Raw genomic sequence first — 19,134 nt, forward strand, 5'->3', positions numbered from 1 at the left:
AGGACAGCGTCAGGTGTGAGAGTCAGTGTGAGGCCGACCTTCTCCTGCTGCCTGGGCCTCGTCTTCACCTCTGGTTCACTCTTCAAAGAACTCTGGCTCACATGTTTGTGCTGCTGTTTCTTAAACAGGGACTCACCCGAGCTGGAGGCTGGGAAGCTGTCGGTTTGTGATGAAGGCAGCATTCTCTCCTTTCTCTTTGCATGCAGCTCGGCCACCGACACTGCTTCAGCGATTGGCAGGTGACTCCTGGGTTGACTCTTCTTCCCCAGCTGCTTGAGGTTCAAAGCCATTCGCTCCTTTACTGAGCCGTCTTTGTCTTCTCTTGCAACTTTGGTCAAAGTAGTTCCTTTTTGGATCTTTGTGAAAGTAGCTGTTGAAGTGTTGCTGATAAGTCTCTCCTTCACAGACAGTCCTGACACAGAGCGGGAAATCGACACAGGTGGTATGAAGGGCATTTTGGCTACACACAAGACCAAATAGGAGAGGAGTTCAGTTTTACGGTTGAAGTGCTGAAACAAAAAAAGGGAGGACACTAAGGAGGAAACTAATTGACTGAAGGAGGGGAGAAACTGATGCATCCTCTGCCATGCAGGGGTCAGCTGTGAGTGTGTTACTGCTGGGTCCCAGGAGACATCCTGACAGCGTCTTATACCCAAGCAGCAGGAGGGCGTGGCAAAAGGCATGTTTGACCTCAGACGAGTAGAATTAAGTTGTCGTTGCTTCTCACATGCTCATTAACCTGAGGCTCAAAGATCTAAAATAAACCCACACTTCTAATCCTCTGGTGTCATGTCAATGAGGGCACGTTCACTACTCACAGTGCAAGTACACAAGCAGGCTTAATCCAATCAATGTGGATGTATTGATTACAAGAGTGAAAGTTAGGTGAACATCTATGCAATGTAAAATCTGTGGAAACAAGGTCTAATTGGAACATGAAAGTTCATTCATGTTCTTGGCTATAGTAATTGGCTCCTTACTTTCTGTAACAATGTACATTTTCTCTGAGACCGATAAAGGTATTCTGATTGCGTAAGAACAATAAATAACTCAAGGTAAACTTTCTAGCTTTTCTCACAGCGTTAAACAAGCAGTTCATCAGCAGTTTAAAAACAAATAGTTTTCTTATTTTGTCAAATGTGGAAAGGCATCATTTATATACACAACCTGCGATTGCATTGCTCAGCATTTTCCTCTGATGGCTTCGCTTTAAAAAAGGACAGGAAACATGAAAAACGATTGACACAGAAAATATTTATTTAATATGATGTTGTTACAAAAGGTAAAATATAAAGATGTCTAAATTATACATGACAGAAAGCAATGTATTCTTCTTACAATTTACACATTAATATATTCATTTTAGGTTATCCTGACAGATAAAAAAACACATCAGCAATCAGTTTGACTTCTTGGTAGTCAATCGTGTGTGTTTTCATTCACAGCAGGACCTCCTGTGTACATGGAGGACCCTGTAACAGCGAGGACAAGTGTGATAGGCATCCTTGAAATGGTTCACGAAAAAAGGAATCAGACAGCATCCAAGCACCAAGCTGTAAGACAGAAATCACACATCAGTCTTTGCATTTTCAATGTGTGAATGATGCTGGGTAATTAGATAACCAGATTAAGGTATTTGATCGAGTCCCTTACGAGCATAATACAAACACCAGACACATGAGCCACGCATGCCTCCCGACTTTGAAGATGACCTGCGTGGTGACCCACGTCTGACAGGAAGTACATGTCGTCAGACCCGGAGAGCAACACAGCTCCGTCTCATAGCTCACAAACTTCAGCTTGGGTGTAAATATAGGAACAGGGGAAGCTGGAGAGAAGAAATGTGGGGAGGAAAAGGAAAGCTTATTTTCAAATGTAACATTAGGATATTTAGATACCTTAACTTCAAATGTAACATTAGGATATTTAGATACCTTAACTTCAAATGATAGTTTAAGTCCTTAACATTCTCTAATCAATGCTGTAGGAGGTTTAACTACCATAGTGTCATCCAAAAGCAGAAATGTCTTAACTTGAATTATTTCTGAATGACAAATTGTTGCATTTCCTCCCATTTCATGCATGGACAAATTAGTAAACAGAAATACTGGACACAGGCCCAAGGTCCCAAAGTGTCAGTCCTCCCTGGCTTTCACCTCCAAAATGTAACTCAAAGAGACTTGTATCAACTAGGAAGAGATGCAAAATGACAAAAAAGTATAAAGTGACACAAACTACTACAAATACATGCAGAACAGCTGCAAAGTAACACAAAGATTTACAACGATTATGACAAGGGGAAAAACAGCCATGAAATGAAATGTGAAAGAGACACAAAATGACATTTAGGCCTGCTCTACATATTCAAAATGGAGGCAGATGTTAGGTGAGCATGTACCAGTAAGAGATGGGTAAGTTTCAGTGGAGCAGCCAATTCCAGGAGAAAAAGAGAAGCAAGGAGGTGGTGGAGGGCTGAAAGGTGAGTTGATATGGTAGATCCTCGGAGCTCGTACCGATTGACTTTCATCTGGAAGAACAATTACAAACTTTATTTAACTGTGTACTGTTAAAACCTATGATTTCTGGCTCTGTAAATAAAGTATATTGAGAGTTTTTTACCTGGTAAGAAGTACGGCTGAGAAGTAGGAAACGGCTCATCTGCTTTTGATAATGACTCCATTTCAAAATGTATGCTAAAATGTGTGAACAAGAATCTGATGTGTTTTGGTGTTTTCAGTCAGCTGCAGTTCATCTGAATGTGTACCAGGTGCAAATAAGAGGTGCTGATTGAGATCTCCTCTGATTGGTTGAAGAACCTATTACCCAAAAGGCAATAGCAAAATGACCTTTAAAATTATAGGCAAATGTGATTTTTTTAAAGTTTGACAGAAGAGCCAATTTGTGTAAGGTTTAATGCAGATTGAATGGAGATTGATTGACTGTAATTTGGAAGCATCTTAACTTCTTTCACTCCATTGGTTGAACAATTGGAATAAAAGGTTTAGATGTATACTGTTGCTCAATAAATGAATGATAGGTGTGTTTGAAGTAAATTTAACAAGACCTGTATAACATTATTTATGTAAATAAAATCCTCACCACTCCCAGCTTGTTTATTAGTGGGAGACTTTGGTCAGTGCAATGGTACCTAAAGTACAAGTACAGGCATCACTTAAAGGTAGGGTAGGTAAGTTTGAGAAACCGGCTCGAGATACACTTTTTGTTATATTCAATGGAATGCTCTCAACATCCCGATGTTGAATATCTTAAGTGCTTTGACAAAAAATCCATAAAAAAATGTAATCTGTGGAAGCCGTAGTACTGTAAAAAGCACGACCAATCATTTTAGCCGACCCGGCTAAAATAACTGAATGGCCTACCTGCCTGTCAGCCTTCCATCTGTGCACAAACTTATCTCGTGCCCTCATTGGTCATGTGCGAGTTCGTGTGTGTTGGAGGAGGGGCTCTGTAAGGAAGTGGCACATTTTTTCCGGCTGTGTATTTTCAAATTCTAGCACACTCGAGCTGGTTTCTCCAAAATTACCTACCCCACCTTTAAATTATGAGCTATGTTATGTGGTATATAATTAAAGCGTTAATCAAATGTATCCAGGTTTTCTTTTTTACCACCATGGCATACTTGGTGAAAACACTGGTCATAATAAACTCTCAGAAATAGTATATTGGCAGAATAATGATACTATTCTTTGCATTAAATTAAAAAAAAGTACAGACCAATGTCGTCTTTGAATATGTGGTGAGCCATGAAAGCCTCAGCACATAATGAATGGGTGAAGAACATGGCCAAATAAGTCTTCTTTAGAAACCATACTGCAAAAATGTGCTTATTGGGCCCCCCTGTAAATTGAAATGTAAGTTCAGTGTGGTGCGATTGGGAAGTGGCCTGGAGTGGGTTTAAAGTGGAGAAGCTAAGGAAACAAATAGCTCAAGCAGCTGAAATTCTCATCACTCACCTCCACCTATGTGAACCAATGCACACCTTTTTACATACCAATGTAGGCTACATATAGTCATGTATATTCCCTACCTTTTTTTTCCTAGCATGTCCTCCTTGTTCTTAGCTGTTCATGTCCATGTATGTGTTAGTAGGCTACATTAAGAAAAATCTGTCAGACCTCCTTGGTTGTGCATAAATGCTTTAAAAAAAAAAGCTGATTCTAACTGCGTATTCCAGGGATTACAATTTACATAATTCAATTGTAACTACTTAGAAGTTATTCACCATGTTGAATGCATGGATGCATGCATGGATCACCTTCAGAGACATTAGACATTGAAGGGACATCTTGTCCATCACTGGTACTCAAGATCACGTAACCTTAACCATCTCAAGGCCCTTGTGATCATGGTATTGTTTATGGCGCTTTCAGGGCCCCTGGGAATTAATCTTTTATCTCAGTTTATAAATCCTGACACTGTGGTCATTCATAGCCACTGCCCTGCTGAGTTTTAATGGGGGATTAGTCAACACGATGCACTAGATGGTGGTGTTTTGTAACCGGTTTGGCCACTTTGGGTGTTTCTATTTGAACCACTAGAGGAGCTCTTACGCGTTCGTCAGAGATTGTGTGGGGACGTCGATGTGAACGAGCCGAGGTTTTTCCACTTGAATGTAACAGCTAGCGTGATGAGGCTAAGCTAGCTGTCAGCCAGGCATCCACGGGTTTTGCTGCCGAGTTAGCTTCCGGATGCTCCCGGTCGTATCCTACTGGCCGTCTTGACATTCCCTCAACATTCCTGGACGAATTCGTGTCGACTGACCAGAGTCCGCGAATTCAGGTCCATCCCCGATCTAACCTTTCCCCGCTAGCGTCACTTAGCTTGCCGGCTAACCGAGAACCGGACTGACGAGGTGAGTTAGCAAGCGGGCTAGCGGAATGTACGGCTAACAGTGTAGCAGCTATCATTGGCAGTAAAGGCATCTCCTCCGAGGAAAAACCGGGGTCTGACATAGTAAAGAGAGGCCGTCTGGGCACAGTGTGGATAGCAACACGTCTATATATTTCTCAAAATGACCAATATGGCTGAAAGGCCTGTTTAACACCGGTGAATTGTAAGCTAGCAATGTTGATTAACTAGTTATGTTTTGCTGTTAACGATTTCTAAAAAGACAATTGTAAAACGATATTAACTTGGCTAGTCAACCCAATTCCACAAAAGTGTTTCACTGTGGTGAACGCAAGCTGTCCAACGTTAGCTTAGTAATATTATTTTTGGCTAACATTGGCTAGTTCAAGCAGCCTTTTAATATTTGCCTTTTATCAGTGGGTTTAGCTAACGTCAGTGCTCCCAGGCTAACAATCTAATTTACGTTGCGATAAAGTGAACGCATTTTGAAATGTATTCCATCTTTTTATATACGCTGTCATGTGTGGAGCTGTAAAGCCGGTAGAGGCAAAGTTCAGTTCAGCTGTTTTCTCTGGGTGTGTTTTGTCGCTCGTCGCTAAACTAAGTTTTGCTGTGTGACTTCGCAGAGCTCCACTTAAGGACCACACCCAGACAAGATGTCCCTTCATCAGTTTCTGTTGGAACCCATCACCTGCCACGCGTGGAACAGCGACAGGACACGTAAGGCTGAAACCTTTCCTGATCTGAGTGTATCACTACCAAGCTCTGTACGAGAAGATGTACTGTTCGTTACTTTAGTCTATTCTCTTCTATAGCTCCTAAAGTCAACGCCAGTGCATTCAAATATTAACATCAAGTAGATCCCTGCATAAGTGTTTATTTAAAAGCTGACACTATTGATGATTCACTTTAATGTTGCCCTCTGATATTCATAATTGGTTGTCTTTAAGAAATAATATTAAGCTGCTGTTTACTTAAAATGATATCAGTTGTGTGATGGACATATTGGATGCAAATATTTTAGATTCTTTAATCTTGGGATTTTCTTTGGAGATATATCAGATTCTACCAACAATTTATCCATTGTTTATTCTTTGTGATCAGTTGTGTTGTAGTTTATTTTAAACCATTAGTTTAATTATATCCTTCATTTTGATTGATTGATTTGTATATTAAAAACAAATGGTTATACCTATCAAATATTTATTTGCCAACAGGAGTGCAACTTCGGTCACAAAAACACATTTATTTCAAACTTTTGTTTTTCGGATTTATAAACTCTTCCAACATGTATTCCAGCTAGCTATATGGCAGATACCAGAAACTGGTCCAACTTGTTTGTTATCTGTGCGTTCATCCTAGTAACCTGCTGGTTTGATCTTTAACTCTGTAGAAATTGCCATCAGTCCAAACAACCATGAAGTCCATATCTACAAGAAGAGTGGTAACCAGTGGGTTAAGACCCATGAACTGAAGGAGCATAATGGACACATAACAGGTATTTAAAGAGGCTGCATAATACTTATTTGTATCTCAAACATGCAAAACAATGGTAATGGTAATGGTAATGTCATTAAAACAGGTTGCAAACATCTCTCATTCTGTATAATAGCTCTGGTGCTGTCCTTATACACTGCATTAGTCAGCGAGGCATTACATTATCTCTCTCTTTTGTGTTGTAGGAATTGACTGGGCTCCCAAAAGTGACCGTATAGTGACATGTGGAGCAGACCGTAATGCCTATGTGTGGTCGCAGAAGGAGGGCGTATGGAAGCCCACCCTGGTCATCCTCAGGATCAACCGAGCTGCCACCTTCGTCAAGTGGTCTCCGCTGGAGAACAAGTTTGCCGTTGGAAGTGGTGCTCGACTCATCTCTGTCTGCTACTTCGAGTCTGAGAACGACTGGTGAGAATATTGGTCCAATTATTACAATTAGCTGAAATGTATCTGTTTTTAAAATTGGATAAATCATGGAGGCAAGGTTTTAGTCAAATGTATATTTCCAATTGTTTTGCTGATGTGTTAATGGGATTATAAATGTGTTTCTTTTATACTGATAGTGTGTTGTCCCTTTTTCTCATTTCAGTATTGCATAAGACAGTGTTACTTTGACATTTATTTCTGGCCTTTTGTGAAAAAGTCTCCAAACTCATTCACCATTAATGTGTTCCTTTGGGACACAGCAGCAGCCCTGAGGCAGATGGTGCACTAAATGTGTCACCTGGATTCTCATTTTTTGCTTCGAGTCCGTCTGTTCTGTGTTTCTTTGCTCATTGATTCAGTTTTTCTGAATTGTATACGTGTATAACCCCATCTGTCACGACCAATGGATGTCTGGTCTTTTAATTGTCAGCAGACAAGATAAAAAAGGTTTTAGTTTAACTGAACTACACCCACAACTTGTATCTATTTCCCTTTTTAATATCAGATTAAATGATCATTGCATTTTAACATGAATATACATTACAAGTTCTGACATTTTTCACAAAAAACATCAAATCTGTGCTTTTTCACATCATTTAGGTGGGTGAGCAAGCACATCAAGAAGCCAGTCCGCTCCACCATCCTCAGCCTGGACTGGCATCCCAACAACATCCTGCTGGCGGCTGGATCCTGTGACTTTAAATGCAGGTGAGGGCTGTTAACATTGAAAATTGTCAAATGAAATGAGATGGAGGATTATATGACAGAAAACCTGGCCAGGCTCTTCCTTTACTCCTTTTGATTCCTGTTTTTGTGCTTCTCTCCCCCTCCTCCCTCCCTCTCCGGCCTCCAGGGTGTTCTCAGCCTACATTAAGGAGGTTGAGGAGAAACCAGGCCCCACACCCTGGGGCAGCAAGATGCCATTTGGGGCTGTGCTAGCAGAGTTCGGAGGAGCAGGTCTGCATCTTTGTCTTCAGATGTGTTGATAAAAAATCTCTTTCCTATGAGTTGCAGTAACCCTTTGAACTAAACCAGATCTGCCCTTTTCTCCACTTTGTGCCTGTTAGGTGGAGGGGGTTGGGTCCACTCAGTCTCTTTCTCAGCCTCTGGTAACCGACTGGCCTGGGTCAGCCATGACAGCACTGTCACTGTGGTGGACAGCTCTAAGACTGCCAGGTATTTTCATTTCTACCCAAATAGCATTCTTGTTTATGATTGTAACCAGCAGGTTTCTTAGATTAAACATGCCCTGTGGAGTAAACAAACAAATGTGATGTTTACATTCGCTGTTACCCACCAAAACGCCTCTAGGCCAAACAAATCTGTTTTCTCAATTTCCTGTCTCAAAATATATTTGCAAAGTTAGGATAGACATGAGGGGGGACTGTGAAGTTTACTAATGCTCTAAGGTTTTAGAATTGACCTAGTATCTTTTTGTTTTTACTGCATCGGCAAACGAAAAAGATGATACAATCATAATGTCCAAACAGTTACTAACTCCTTTCATTAAAATCATCAGTTTTGAATCGAAATATTATTTAAAAAAGCCATTAACTAGTTATTTATTTGACGACATGTTGGTGTCTTCTCTTTTTTCGTCACGCCACCATTTGTAATCAGATCATCTACTCACATTGCCAACAGGGCGAGAAAGATAAACATCCACTTGCATAATCACAAGCTGCTGCCAACAAATTGCAGGTGTTATGAATTGAGATGAACAGGTTCAGTCTAGAAAACGCTACAGTGAACACAGCCCAGGTTTTTGGTTTTTCAACACAAAACAGTCATTTCTGGGATAACACACCACTTTTGAAAGAGTTTGTGCTGCATGAGATATATGTGTTGTTTACTGATTGAAACGACATTAAAAAATCTAACAAAAACACAGATATTAAAAAAAAGAAAATAGATAAAATCAATGTTTTACAGGGGAATTAACATACAGGAATGAAGAAATAGCAGAATTGTGAAGTTCCTTTGAAATATATTCAACAGAGAAATGTCTTTTTAAACAAGTTGAATAGAGTTTTTGTAAATTCCGTTTAATCCAGGCTAGCCGTTTGGAAGATTAAGCAAACTGTGGTTTATGTGGTCAAAAAAGTGTACCAAATGTTTAATCCCTGATACATTAAAACCAGTTGTTCTCAAGCTGATCATTCATTTGTGTGTTCAGTCCTTCACAGCTGAAGACGGAGTTCCTTCCTCTCCTCAGTGTCATGTTTGTTTCAGAGAACAGTCTAGTAGCTGCGGTAAGATTAAACGACACATTTCATATTTCCATGCACAAATAAACAGTCATCAAGGATAATGATTTGAAATGAATGTCTGCGTGTTCAGGGCCACGACTGTTGCCCCATGCTGTTCCGTTGCGACGATGGTGCAGCGCTGACATTTGTGTCGAAGCTCGACCTCCCGAAGCAGAGCATCCAGAGGAACATCTCCGCCATGGAGCGCTTCAGGAACATGGACAAGAGAGCCACCACCGAGGACCGCAACACTGCGCTGGACACACTGCACCAGAACAGCATCACGTGAGTCACAGTCACCAGAGACGATGCAGGGCAGGGTATGGAATTTATCATAGGACAAAAAACAGTTTTAATTTCATGTTTAGATTTTGTGTTTTATAGTTTTGGTTTTCAGAGTTTACGCAATTTACCAAATGTGTATTCATATGTTGGAGTTGTTGGCATTAAAACAACTTTGGAAGGGTTTTGAATGTTTCCAATTTTCAATAATTCAAATATGGAGTCTCCACTGAGAGGAGTTTGTAAGATTTGTTTCCTTAATGAGTGTCAACTACACATAAGAATCACCTCTCTGTATAACGCAGTACAAGTCACCACGATTGAGGGTTTATTGAGGACTGCTGTATTGTATTACTTTTAGCTTAGTGTGCCAAATAAACCTGTTACTGATGTTATTTGAATACCTTAAATAGATGTTGTGTTATGTAACAAAAGTATTGGCTGGAGTAGATGCTATTGGAAGCTCAGTGGATCTCTATATCCAATATTTTAATATTATTCATTTTCACAGCCACCTATTAATGACTGGTGGGGTAGGTAATTCACTTCAGAAACACTTTTTGTTATATTCCATGGAATGCTCTTAACATCCCGATAGCAATGAATATATTACATGTAAAATAACTGGATGGCCTACCTGCCTGTCAGCCTTCCATCTCGTGCACAAACTTATCTCGTGCCCTCATTGGTCATGTGCGCGTCCGTGTGTGTTGGAGGAGGGGCTCTGTAAGGAAGTCTGAAGGAAGGGGCAGTACTTTCAAATTCTAGCGCACTCAAGCTGGTTTCTCCATTCTTACCTACCCTACCTTTTAAGTAACCATTTGTTTAGGAGTTTGCAACTTACCTTCCTTATCTTAAGCAGATGACTATTTGCTCTAAAATTGTCGTAATGTGCAATCATAAGCTTTTACCCAATTGAAAAATAAAAACAGTGCTAATAGCAGCATGTTGTAGTTTTATGGCTGATTTGAACCATAGCGCCCAATCTCATATCTTTATGAGAGGTCCATTGAGGATCCATTTAGGATCAGTACCGTTAAAGTTGTCAGGGCAGTATAATAAAATCCATCATCATTTGCTGTATGTTATAATTTCTATATTTCCGTTCAGTTTCTCATTTTTGTAAAGCACTTTAACTTACCTTGTGTTGAAGGGTGCTATATAAATAAACATTCCTTGCCTTTACTCCCATTAAACTGTCTTTATGTATTTCCATGTCTGGTCCATAGCCAAGTGTCTATCTATGAAGGAGACAAAAAGGATTGTCGCAAGTTCTGCACCACAGGCATCGATGGAGCAATGACCATTTGGGACATCAAGGTATAAACACACAAATCGCCTCTACACAGATCATTTCTCTGAGGTCTCCTGGCTCTAACTTCCTTGTGGGTTTTTGTTTTCCTCCTCAGAGTCTAGAAGCATCTATCCAGGGTCTCCGCATCATGTGAAGAAATCTTGTAAATGAATGAAGAAAATGCAGCAGGCCTCATTCCCCCCCCCCCCCCCCTCCCCCGCCGCTCCTGCGACGCAGCCAGTAACACAAATAACTGACCCCCTAATCGAGTGTCTGCTAAAGCACTGATCAGAACACAACACACTTTTTTGGGTGTGCCAGCACTCTCACGCACACACACTTAAGTACACACACACACGCATACACTACACACACACACTGAGCTGACGTGTGACATCACTGTTGATTTTTTTGTTTGTTTGTTTTTAAATGAAGGTTAACCAGGTGTCAAAGTGGGAAGGTCCTCTGACACGTATTCAAACGTGAAGTGAAATGTGTGTTTTTATGTTCTCTAACCTCCTGTACCAAAAGTTGACACTAAAAGGTGCGTTTTATCCAAAAGTCAGACTGCATTTCACCTCAGATCAACCTCAACGTGATCTCTGAACATCAATGTTTAGTAGAACGGAGGACGTGATGATTTGCTTCCTGGAGGAGAGTAAATATTCTCCAGCAGGTGAAGTCATTGTTTAGATTAGGACCCGGGTTATTGATGTTCTGAGGTCACGTTGCAGGTTGGCTGTAGAGAGATGTGCAGCGTCTGACGGTGGAGAGAGAAAGCAGCTGTCTAAACTCTGTGCGGAGTCACGGCCGAACAGCACTTGGCTCTGTAGCTACTTCACTAAAACCACACAAGATGGAGGATTTCTATGTAACTGATCATGAGGTAGACATGAAATAAAGATGAAGTAAATTTACAGAACTCGACTCTTCTCTTCCTTTGTCTTTTCTCTCAGACTAGATGCCTTGAGGGGATCTTCTATACTAGTTAGTTGTGTTTATGTTCTTACATTTTACTCCATATTTGTTCTTGTTTGCTAGAAAACTATTTATTAACGCGGGGACAACTTTGAATATCAGTTTTTATAATTGGTAACTTAGAGATTTAGATTTTCAACTAGGAGGTTTTAGTTCCAGAAACATTAGATAAAAAGCCATGTGTACCATGCACTAAAAGCAGTTAAATAGCAATCCTGTGTTTCTTTATTAGGCGCGTTCACACCGCAGTACTTTTCCCACTTTAGTTCCGATATAGCTTCTACTGAAGCCAGTCCCCAACTCCGGGGACTTCCAGCCGGGGACTTCGGGTGGCAGTATACGCCGTGAAGTTGTTTGCGGCCTGCCAGTAAACCCAAAGCAGAAGCAGAAGAAGAAGAAGTGACGTCAGCGGCTTCATTTGCCTAATCCTCCCCCAGGGACTTATTCCGGTGTGAACGCGATCTGTACTTAGTTCATCAGAACTAAAGAGTTCTGATGAACTAAGTTCTGATGAACCTTTGTGGTTCAACCTTGTGGGAAAAGTGCTTTGTGAAAGCGCCTATTGACCTAATTGTGTTCTGTTAGCAGTGGATTTGTCATACATTTGGGTTGTTTTCCCCAGAGTTCCCATATTTGTGTCCGGATTATGAATGCGTCTGCCTCTTTATACAGAATGGTCCACTGTGCTTATAGTTCCCAAATTAAAAAAATAGGTATTGTAGAAAAACATGCCATAATTTAGTTTGAACCTTTTTCAGTTATAACTTAAAAGTTTTGGGGGGGTTTTGTTTATAAAGCATGAAAAGTTGAAGTTGGGAACTGCCATGATTAGGGAACTGTTATAACTCAAAATGCATGAAGAAACAGGAGAAAATATATTCTAGTCAACCTTTTCTCCTGTCGCCACGGTTTCCTACCCCTGTCTGCAGTTTACTTTTCCTCCCTCCCCTTCTACTTGTTCCTCTTTCTTTATGCAGAAGTGATCATAAGTCCCTCCCCCTTCTTTTTTGTGTCTTTCATGCTTTTTTTCCCTTTTCAGTTTCTACTTCCTCCTTTTTGTAGAACATTGTATTGTGTTCATGCCCCTCCCTGTCGTCCTAGTTTCACTGGAACAAATACTCCTTTTTCTTTCTGTATCAGTTACAAATTAAAAGTTAGCTTACATTTTTGAACTGTTACACCCATGATCTTTTCTGCCTCGAGCATAAGCCTGCGCAAACTTCCTGTATGTCTCTACTTCAGAGCTTCACTGTACCCTCCTCCACTTCCCCCTCTGACCTCTCCTCCCTCTTCAGCTCTGCTTCTCTCTTCCTGAGCTCACTCTGTCGTTGGCGTTCGCGTTGACTGGCCAGAGTCCGCGAGCTGAGCACCCTCATCTTTGTTTGATCCCACCACCTTCCTCTGCCTCTCCCTTCTTTCTCTCTCTCTCTCCATCACAGCAGCTATTCACCCATTCATCTCGCTCCAGCCCTCAGGGTAAGTAGCCTAGAAACTATTTAACAGTTGACTGAGTATGTTTAGACATGTCAGTAACACACACACACACACATTCACACACTGAGTCTAATGCATTTTTAAGGGAATAGCTAAAAGTATGCAACAGGCACTCTAACCACACTCAATAAGGAAATATAAATGTGGGTGTCATTGTGTAGAGGTTGTCTTTTATTAGGGCAAGTAAAGTTATAACGGCTCTCATGGAGCTGCGTGTCTTCATTTCCTGGGTGTGTTTGCTCGCTGTAAAGTGTTTGTTCTGGGGCTGTGTGTTACCCTTGACCTGCATCATTCCTATCATGCCTCTGAGAGTCTGGATTTCATTAACCCAACCTGAGTGAGATAAGTTCAGTGTTGTTTTCTATGCACAGAGGGTTAAAGATCAGCTGATGTTATTTTACTTCTCAAAGCACCTTAAATAGTCTGAACCAACTTTGTCTGTATCTTGATGAATATGTGTGTAGATGTCCCTAATTGTACAATCATTTGTGTGTTTTTCTCCTTACCACTTCTTTGTTTTAACAAAGACTTTTTAACTTCTGTTTTTCTAGACTTGACTGTTCTCTCCGAGCCACTGGTTCCTCAGACCCCTTCCTGGTTTGTTTCTAACATCTGATTGGCCATGGCGTACCACAGTTTCCTGCTGGAACCAATTAGCTGCCATGCCTGGAACAAAGATCGTACCCGTAAGTCTGCTCGCCGTCTCTGATTGGTCACTGGGGTTTTTATTTCAGTGAGTCTTCTCCTCTCTGAACTGCTCACAGCTTTAATCACAGACATCATGGAACATCTTGCTTCAACTACAGTCTGTGCCAAAGAACAAGAAGTGTAAGAGTCGGAGGGCTGTGATTGGCTCCCAGGTGGGAGAAGGTATTTCCTGTTTCCTGTAACAGTAACGGTGGTGTCTGCTGGCCTTTCTGAGAGGCTCTTGTGCTCTGTTAGCTGCAGGAAACTAATGCCTTATTTGGCTGTTTTGATCAGAGCTTTGGTTTCTGGGCAAAGCGGATGTTACAGACGAATGTGGTCGAGTCCTAGGCAGATGTAGTTTCACTCAACTTGTGAGCTGCACATTTAAGTTTGCTCAGCTTGCAGGCGGAACACTTGAAAAAGCCAAAAATGCACACTAAAGCACCCACACTGCTGCTCTTGGACAAACACTGCCTCTGACTCATCTGCTGACTAAAACATGTGCAGGGTTTGCTACATTATTATGTGGGGAAGGTTACAGTTCTCACACATTGTCTATTTAAAGATACCATGTGCCTGTGTGCTGCAGGCAGATACATATTGTATCTCTCTAGTTTTCTCTTTTCTCGTGCATCCTGTCAGCTGTTTGGTGTTCCACTCCACTGATCAGCCTCTCAAACTTCTCTCGTCAATCACTCTCTACTCACACTGATTAATTTCCCTTTACTGTGTAACACTGACTTGCAGAACTTTCTCTGTTGAAGTTCATTGTACTTAAATATATGTTTGTGCTATAGAAATCGCCTTGTGCCCTAACAACCACGAGGTCCACATCTACAAGAAGGATGGTACCCAGTGGAACAGGATCCATGAGCTGAAGGAGCACAATGGGCAGGTGACAGGTGAGACACAATCACAAATACATTTTCCACAAAGAGACGTTCAGATAAACACACCAAACTTTGTAAAATGATTTGATATATGAATAGCTCAATAAATAAATAACCTTTTCCATGCATAGTGCTGCATTTCCTGTACACTTCTGTTTAAAATTCCAACGTTCCTGTTCAGTGACATCTAATAAATAAATTGTACTATTTAAACAACAATAGATCAATATTTTGGAAAAACAGGCATGCTCAAAAATATTGGTACTTAGGATACAAGAAGCAAATACTGGCTTTTTGCTCCTTTAGCTTAAGCAATATCGCTTTCTTGAGTGAAAGGCGACCTAGTGCCCCGAGACGTATAATCATTGGACTGGATATGTTGTCAGGCCTTTAACCAAAAATGCCTACAGTAAGAGAGAGCAACCGTCTCGTACAACTTGAAGCAGATTTAAAGCAAATAAGCATATTTCACACAATTTTGAACTAGTCCTTTAATTATAAATCATAAAACATGCACAGAGATAAGATGACAATAAGAACGTCTTTCTCCTGCAGGTATCGACTGGGCCACAGAGAGTAACCGTATAGTTACTTGCGGAGCAGACCGTAACGCCTACGTGTGGACCCTGAAAGAGGGCACATGGAAGCCCACCCTGGTCATCCTCAGGATCAACCGCGCTGCCCGCTGTGTGAAGTGGTCTCCAAAAGAGAACAAGTTTGCTGTAGGCAGCGGCTCACGCCTGATCTCCATCTGCTACTTCGAGCAGGAAAATGACTGGTGAGGTTTTACAGGATAGCTCATTGCCACTTATTTATATGGTAGGCTGCATTTAATTAATATGAACCACATGCTTGTTGTTGTTATTTATAGGTGGGTGTGTAAGCACATCAAGAAGCCTATCCGCTCCACCATCCTCAGCCTGGACTGGCATCCCAACAACGTCCTGCTGGCGGCTGGATGCTGCGACTTCAAATGCAGGTATCAGTGAATCAAATATCTGTCACTACACTTTTGAGGACATTTCAAAGACTACATACCTTTATAACGAGTAACTCTGGTTGAGCATATATCGATCTCTTATTTATATCATGATATGAGACTTGATATCGTTTAAGATTTTGGATATTGTTATTTAATAAGTGTAATAACTTCTTATGCATTTAGTTTTTTTTTTTCCCCTATTTCATTTTTAAGTCTACATTTTCTGCTCATCCAACTCTTGATTGGAGGCGCAGACATCCATAGTTTTGTCTTTTTGCCTCCCTTTCTCTTCTTTGAATCGTATGCACACCCTCACCCCTCTTGCCCTCGCCCACAGGGTGTTTTCAGCCTACATCAAAGAGGTGGAGGAGAAGCCCGGCCCCACTCCCTGGGGCAGCAAGATGCCGTTCGGAGAGATGTTGTTTGAGTCTAGCGAGTCTGGAGCAGCCGGTGAGACCGTGGCTGGAGCCGGAGGATGGGTGCACGGTGTGTGTTTCTCACACACCGGCAACCGTCTGGCCTGGACCTCGCACGACTCCACTGTGTCTGTCGCTGAGGGAGGCAAGACCAGCACGTAAGAGAGGGCGGGGCTACATACCTCTGTGTCTGTCTTTATGAGTGTGTGTCTGTGTGTGTTATTCTATAGGTGTGCACTCTGACCTTTGTTATGCCTCCACAGGGTGAACAGCCTGAGGTCTGAGACTCTTCCTCTGCTGTGTGTCACCTTCATCACTGAGAACAGCATAGTAGCAGCTGTGAGTATACAGTAAATATCCAATATTTTCTGAAAAAATTCAAATGTTAATCAGTTTTTATTTTATTTTACTCACATTTAGTTATTTGCCTGACTAACCTATTGTTGAACTGCACCATTTTCAAATATCCATTCAACAAGGGAAATAATGATTTAGAATTACTAATACTTTTGGACTTTTTCAAATCATATCCATTGGCAAAAGTCCCTTTTTTAGAAAATAGTACTTTGAAGCGAGACCACGTCGCTTCATAATGCCCAGTATTGTACTTATCTTTTTATATAAAATAATTAACATGGTTTATCTGTTACATGCTTGAATGCAGTGTTACCGTAACAAAATTCTGTGAACAGAGCAGTGATGTCAGTTATACAGCAGCATTATATATCCAAATGATGATGACTAAGGCTAGCTATCCACCACAAGCTAATGGTCATTCATACCATATCAAGTAAGTCAGTAGCAAGAGTACCTCTGAGTGTATTGAATTAGGCCAAATAAAATCCACTTATTGTGATTGCAACGTTTTATTTGTAATAGAATGCATGTTATTTATTTTTTTAAGTGTTGTTTTAAAGTCCACTGTGTCTGAACAGTAGCTTTACTTTAGCGACCCCCACTGGTAGTATTACAAAAACACAGTCTTACAGATGGGGACACAAATGTATGTGGTCAAAATAATTAAAAAAATGTTTACACTCATTCGCTTTGAGCTTTTTAACTATACCTCTGAAATGACAACAAATCACGAGCAATACACCTTGTGTTATACCGTATAGATATTATATCAAAATAAAACCTCTTCCAGCTTCATCTTCATGTGTTTTTGTTTCCCCAGGGCCACGACTGTTACCCGGTGCTGTTTGTCTACGACGGGGCCGAAGCCAGCTTGACTTTTGGTGGCAAACTGGACGTTCCTAAGCAGGCGGCCCAGAAGGGCATCAGTGCCAGGGAACGTTTCCAGAACCTGGACCGTCGGGCCTCAGAGACCCAGAGCACCGAAAAGGACCTGAACACCCTGCACAAGAACAGCATCAGGTGAGGGGGGAAACAAAATGCATGTTTTGACTCTGGAGGGCAGATCAGTCTTCAAAGCTGTTACAAATTATTTGTGTATTGTGTATAATAAGTCAAGGGTAAATAAGATCTGATTATGAGATCTGTGAAGCACAAATAGACATGACTTATGAATGCATTTCACTTCACTTCATGGCAAATTATGGCATGATTTTCATCTCATTAACAGTAGGTCAGGGTGAATATAGAATTCTTAATTTGGGAACCCACTCACACATCACTTTTCATTTTCATGCCTGTGGAATAAAATAACAAAATAACATATTTGTCTTTCCACAAGGAGATGTTAAATTATTTGACAGTATGACTCCCTTTTGTTATATAAATACACAACACATTATTTCATGACTTGTCTTAAACTATGTTTCAGCCAAATCTCGGTGCTGGAAGGAGGAAGAAACAAGTGCGCCAAGTTCTGCACCACTGGCATGGATGGGGGAATGGGCATCTGGGATGTGAAGGTAAAACACACACATATATTTTAAAGATCACACATGAATACATTGATGTGGTCAAATGTGTATGTGCTTGGTATACTGTTGACATCTTTTCGCAGACAATATAATAATACATGGCTTTTGTTTTTGAATATTTCTTTCAGTCGCTGGAGTCTGCAATGAAGGACTTAAAGATAGTCTGAATGAAGTTTACGTCACTCCGCCCAAAGTGTATTAGCTTCTGGAGATATGAAGAAAAACTGCTGCCTTATACACAAAGCTTCTTAGCCTTAATTAATCAGGTATTTTTTTATATACAATTTAAACGATCAGACTTGTGTCAAACAGTGTTTGTTATCCCTCTGAAGCTCTTTGCTGAGCTTGTTGAACTCAACATTGTAAGCAGAGGGACTGACCACAGGTCTGCAAGCAGTACTTAATGAGTTAGATTAGTAAGATCAGAGAGAGCTCCTCTGAGCTGAATGCTTTAAGCAGGAATTTTATATTAATCACGATGAATATGTGTTAAAGCTTATGCTGGTCATAACATGCATTAAATAAATGATTGCTGTTACAGTGCTCAACAATGCTTGGTTTATTACAGGTGTGTAATAGCTTATAAGCTATTTGGAAATGTGGAGGTTTTAACAACATGAAGAAGTTGAAGTGGACATTCTTCATTATGCAGCAGAGAACAATCTCAAGATTGATTTCTTGCTGCAAAAATTGACATAATTATGGGAGGTTTCAACATCTGCAGTTTGAACAGAGTAAATGCTGCTGATGGGGACGATGTGATGCAGAACTGTTAAAATCTCAGAACAATACAGGATTTAGTAAAACACTTTAAATCACTTGTATGGGATTGTAAATAGAGCATAACTTCCTAGTAAAAGTCTGCATTTGTCAAATACTACTCTACATCTCCAGCTAGTTCTGTTAAAAAAAGGTCTTGTGCAGATGACATCACTATGACATCATGAGGGGTTATGTTTATTTATTTATGTAGCCGAGCGCGTTTTATATGACAGACACACTGTGCTTTAAAATAAAAAGGCAAGCATCATTAGGCAAAGATCATACATGAAAAAAACATACATTATAAGATTTAAGATGAGAAGCTATTGCATAAATAAAAAAAATACTGTGTAAGATGAGAATGCATTATCCCTTTTATTATTAGTAGGCCTATTATTAAAAAAATGATAAATAATAAC

The 19,134-nt window shown here is 40.6% G+C and overlaps 3 protein-coding genes across 3 annotated transcripts; 2 read left to right on the forward strand and 1 right to left on the reverse strand.

Annotated features, from left to right (window-relative positions):
- Positions 1-1,234: 1,234 nt before the first annotated feature.
- Positions 1,235-2,791, reverse strand: LOC117482340 (lipopolysaccharide-induced tumor necrosis factor-alpha factor homolog). Its single transcript, XM_034130447.1, has 4 exons — positions 2,620-2,791; positions 2,399-2,527; positions 1,654-1,828; positions 1,235-1,553 (listed from the first exon to the last, which is right to left on the reverse strand). Exons 1-4 carry the CDS (start codon positions 2,678-2,680, stop codon positions 1,436-1,438), a joined length of 483 nt encoding a protein of 160 aa, XP_033986338.1. The 5' UTR covers positions 2,681-2,791; the 3' UTR covers positions 1,235-1,435.
- A 1,777-nt stretch (positions 2,792-4,568) lies between these two features.
- On the forward strand, positions 4,569-11,539 carry arpc1a (actin related protein 2/3 complex, subunit 1A). The gene is made up of 11 exons (XM_034129349.1): positions 4,569-4,873; positions 5,496-5,589; positions 6,263-6,367; positions 6,552-6,774; positions 7,393-7,500; positions 7,646-7,749; positions 7,860-7,968; positions 8,969-9,044; positions 9,133-9,326; positions 10,553-10,643; positions 10,733-11,539. Exons 2-11 carry the CDS (start codon positions 5,526-5,528, stop codon positions 10,769-10,771), a joined length of 1,113 nt encoding a protein of 370 aa, XP_033985240.1. The 5' UTR covers positions 4,569-4,873; positions 5,496-5,525; the 3' UTR covers positions 10,772-11,539.
- A 1,252-nt stretch (positions 11,540-12,791) lies between these two features.
- arpc1b (actin related protein 2/3 complex, subunit 1B) lies at positions 12,792-18,501 on the forward strand. The gene is made up of 10 exons (XM_034129351.1): positions 12,792-13,071; positions 13,641-13,775; positions 14,574-14,678; positions 15,222-15,444; positions 15,538-15,645; positions 15,986-16,222; positions 16,328-16,403; positions 17,242-17,441; positions 17,851-17,941; positions 18,082-18,501. The coding sequence occupies exons 2-10, from the start codon at positions 13,712-13,714 to the stop codon at positions 18,118-18,120; spliced, it is 1,143 nt and encodes a 380-aa protein (XP_033985242.1). The 5' UTR covers positions 12,792-13,071; positions 13,641-13,711; the 3' UTR covers positions 18,121-18,501.
- The last annotated feature ends 633 nt before the right edge of the window (positions 18,502-19,134 follow it).

Source organism: Trematomus bernacchii, unplaced genomic scaffold (genome assembly GCF_902827165.1).
Source record: "Trematomus bernacchii unplaced genomic scaffold, fTreBer1.1, whole genome shotgun sequence".
NCBI classification, from domain to species: Eukaryota; Metazoa; Chordata; class Actinopteri; order Perciformes; family Nototheniidae; genus Trematomus; species Trematomus bernacchii.